Source organism: Aplysia californica, unplaced genomic scaffold, assembly GCF_000002075.1.
Source record: "Aplysia californica isolate F4 #8 unplaced genomic scaffold, AplCal3.0 scaffold00600, whole genome shotgun sequence".
Lineage (NCBI taxonomy): Eukaryota > Metazoa > Mollusca > Gastropoda > Aplysiida > Aplysiidae > Aplysia > Aplysia californica.
Genome location: NW_004797870.1, coordinates 476,454 through 479,573, shown reverse-complemented (window position 1 = coordinate 479,573; position 3,120 = coordinate 476,454). Strand labels below are relative to the sequence as shown.

At 42.5% G+C, this 3,120-nt stretch overlaps 1 protein-coding gene across 1 annotated transcript in view; it reads right to left on the bottom strand.

Moving 5' to 3' along the window:
* Positions 1–127: 127 nt before the first annotated feature.
* Positions 128–3,120, bottom strand: part of LOC101853642 (myosin-IIIa) — a gene marked incomplete at its 3' end in the record, with an annotated part of 18,611 nt that continues 15,618 nt past the window's right edge. Inside the window, 3 exon segments of the mRNA XM_013087541.1 lie at positions 128–261; positions 661–841; positions 2,847–2,943. Of these exon segments, the coding sequence (XP_012942995.1) occupies positions 128–261; positions 661–841; positions 2,847–2,943 (412 nt within the window).

The following is a 3,120-nucleotide window of genomic DNA, read 5'->3' as shown; positions in this document are numbered from 1 at the left end:
CTCTCTTTCCCTCTCCCTCTCCCAACCCCCTGTCTCTCCACTCTCTCTCTCTTCCCCCCGTCTCTCTCTCCTCCGCCCTCTCTCTCTCCCCTCCCCCACCCTCTCTCTCTCTAGACTCTAGACTCACCACTATCGTCCGGGTCTTGCCTCGGTGACGTCACAGCGCTGGTGCAAGGCGTGGAGTACTCGTCCAGAACCATGTCCAGGAGCTGCACGTATTCCGCTGACCCTCTCAGTGGGGCATGCTCGTCTTGATCCGGCCTAAGAGGATCAAACATCGTGTTAGTAAGAGTATTACGATATTTGCATCACAAGTAGGTCATATAAGTACCGATCTTTTAGTAAGGGTTTTACGATATTTGCATCACAAGTAGGACACATGAATGCAGATGTTTTAGTTAGAGTTTTATGGCATTCGTAACAGAGATAGTCATATAAGTGCCGAAGGTTAGAGGTATGACTAGAGAGTAACATACAAAAACAAAAGAAGGAAAGATAAGAACGATATATTTTTTATAGGAAAAAAGTAGCGAGCTGCATCAGAGCATCATCCGCAATCCACCCATAATAAAAGAGCAAATAAATGCCAAAATAAACAGAAAAACACTTAAATAAACGAATAAGTCCAAAAATACTGACAGAAAAGTTGAGAAAAGCTACCTTCGGATCATCTCCTGCTCCTGTCTGTCTCTGTCCAGCCCCGTCAGATACGCCAGCGTCTGGTCAGTCTGTCTCTGGAACTGGTCAACAGACTCGCAAAGCTGTGCCAGGGAAGAGCTGTAGTGCTGACGCAGCATTTTTCTCTCCTCCAACTTTTCTCGGGCAAGGAACCTTCGAACGGCTGTGAGAAAATGATAAATCCAATGTTATTTTGTTGTTGTTGTTGGGTTTTTTTCTCCTTTTTTTCTTTCTCGAAAACAACTTCTTTTTTAATTAGATCACAGACCAGCGAAAGTTTTTACTTCTTCCAGTGAAAATGCACGCGCGTGCAAATACACACACACACACACACACACACACACACACACACACACACATACACACACACACATACACACACACACATTCACACACCCGCGCACACAGTCATCCTTGTTTAAAGTAAGGGACACAACCAACGAAATTTAGAAAGAAAAACACAAGTCAACATTAATCATGCCCCTTTATACGCCAATCTAGAAAGAACCTGGCTCGGTTTCAGCTGTATTTTTACGGCACATGTGACAAATGTGAAGCATATGTGTTTAAGATTTTTAAGTAGGAGTTTTAGGGTATTTGCAAAACAATTGGATCATAATGAGTACTGAAGATTAGAGTTGTTAAAAGAATGAAACAAACACAATATAGAATGAGATGAGATGAGGACGACAGGTGTTTGATAGGAAAGAAGAAACAAACCACACTAGAGCACTCACCAATAACCCTTGCTTAAGATTAGAGGTGCTCTTACTAGATTGTAACATGTAAACTAAAGAAGCAGGAACGATGAGGACGGTAGAATATACTTGATGGGAAAGAAGAGGCACATCCATGTTACCTCTTATCCCATTCAAGATCTTAAAAACAAAACATCCTAAAAAAAAGCTAGATACGTTATGAGGAGCGAGAAAAAGACAATGACCAACAAAAATTAGGAAGAACTACAATATTAAATGAACCAGTGCCAAAAAGAGTGTTTTACTGGATGAGGCAAATTGATACGTTTTGAGGAGCAAGGAAAGGACACAGGACAACAAGAAATAGAAGAAATTCCATGACAAGAGTACCAGTACGAAATAGGAGAGGATACATTTGTCTGACTGAAACAGGCAGACGTTCAAAAGAACGAGAATAAGACTAAATCCTGCAAGACGGCGTATCAGTCTGCCATCCTCGTCACCGACTTGATGAGTACACTCGAAACAGTGAAGAAACACACGTTGCATGCAGACTGGCGAGAGGTAATGCTAAGCAGCAGACCCACAAGGATTATATGGATCTTAAGCCCTGGTCATGCAGGAGTTCAAGGCAATGAACGTGCTGATAGGCTTGCCGGCCAGGCTGAGATTGGCGGCACAATGCAATAAGATCCACCAACAGTCATGGCAGATTTGACAGCATGGTTCAACGACCACAGAGAGGATGAAAGCACCACTTCACACACAATGGATATACAAAGGGAAGCTGGTGTCTCTAGAGGGTCGGGGAGAGACAGTAACCGGCGTGGAAAAGCCAGAAGAATACCCAACCAGCTGCTAACTCGCACGATCAGCAGGCGGACCCTTTCATTGATCCTGGAGAGGAGGGAGGAGCAGCTATGGCATTATGCCGCCTGCAATGCTGCCTATTCTCCAACCAAGTAAGCAAGTAAGACGTGGGAAGGAATGCAGTGTCAGTTGTACCAGTCTGATGTACCAAATGAGCGATTCACCAAAAAACAGAGGATACATTTGGAGGAACGAGAATAAGACAAAGACTAATGATCTGAACTACGAAAAGAGGGACTGACCTGAACGAAACAAGTACGAAGCTAAGTTCGGGGGAACGAGAATATAATAAAGACCCAATGGAAACCGAGAAATTTAAAACTATATCAATAATTGTACCAGTCCAAATCAAGAAAAGAGGGGTTTACCTGACTTAAACCAATAGATATTCGGAGAAACGAGAATGAGACAAAGAGCAAAAAGAATATAATGAAATTCAATACAATTTGAACTATACCAGACCGAGGTATGAAATGCGGGATTTACCTGGCCGAAACAAGGTAACAATTAGGAGGAACAAAAATAAGATGAAGATCAAAGAAAAAGGAAGATAATACAATACCAAGAGTACCAGATCGAAGTATAAAATACGTGATTTACCAGATTGAGCCAGGATCACCTTTCTGAGAGAAGTCTGCTCAAGGACGTCCAGGTGAAGGACCTCGTTTTGACGAAGGAATATCTTTGTTTGTCCCACCTGAGGAGGATAGACATGCTAATTTCGACAACTCTGAAGGGATTGTGGATGTTCTCAGATTAGTACTCATGCTAGTTTTCTTCTTCTTCTCCTCCTCCTTCTCCTCCTCCTCCTCCTTCTTCTTCTTCTTCTTCTTCTTTTTCTTCTTCTTCTTCTTCTTCTTCTTCTTCTTCTTCT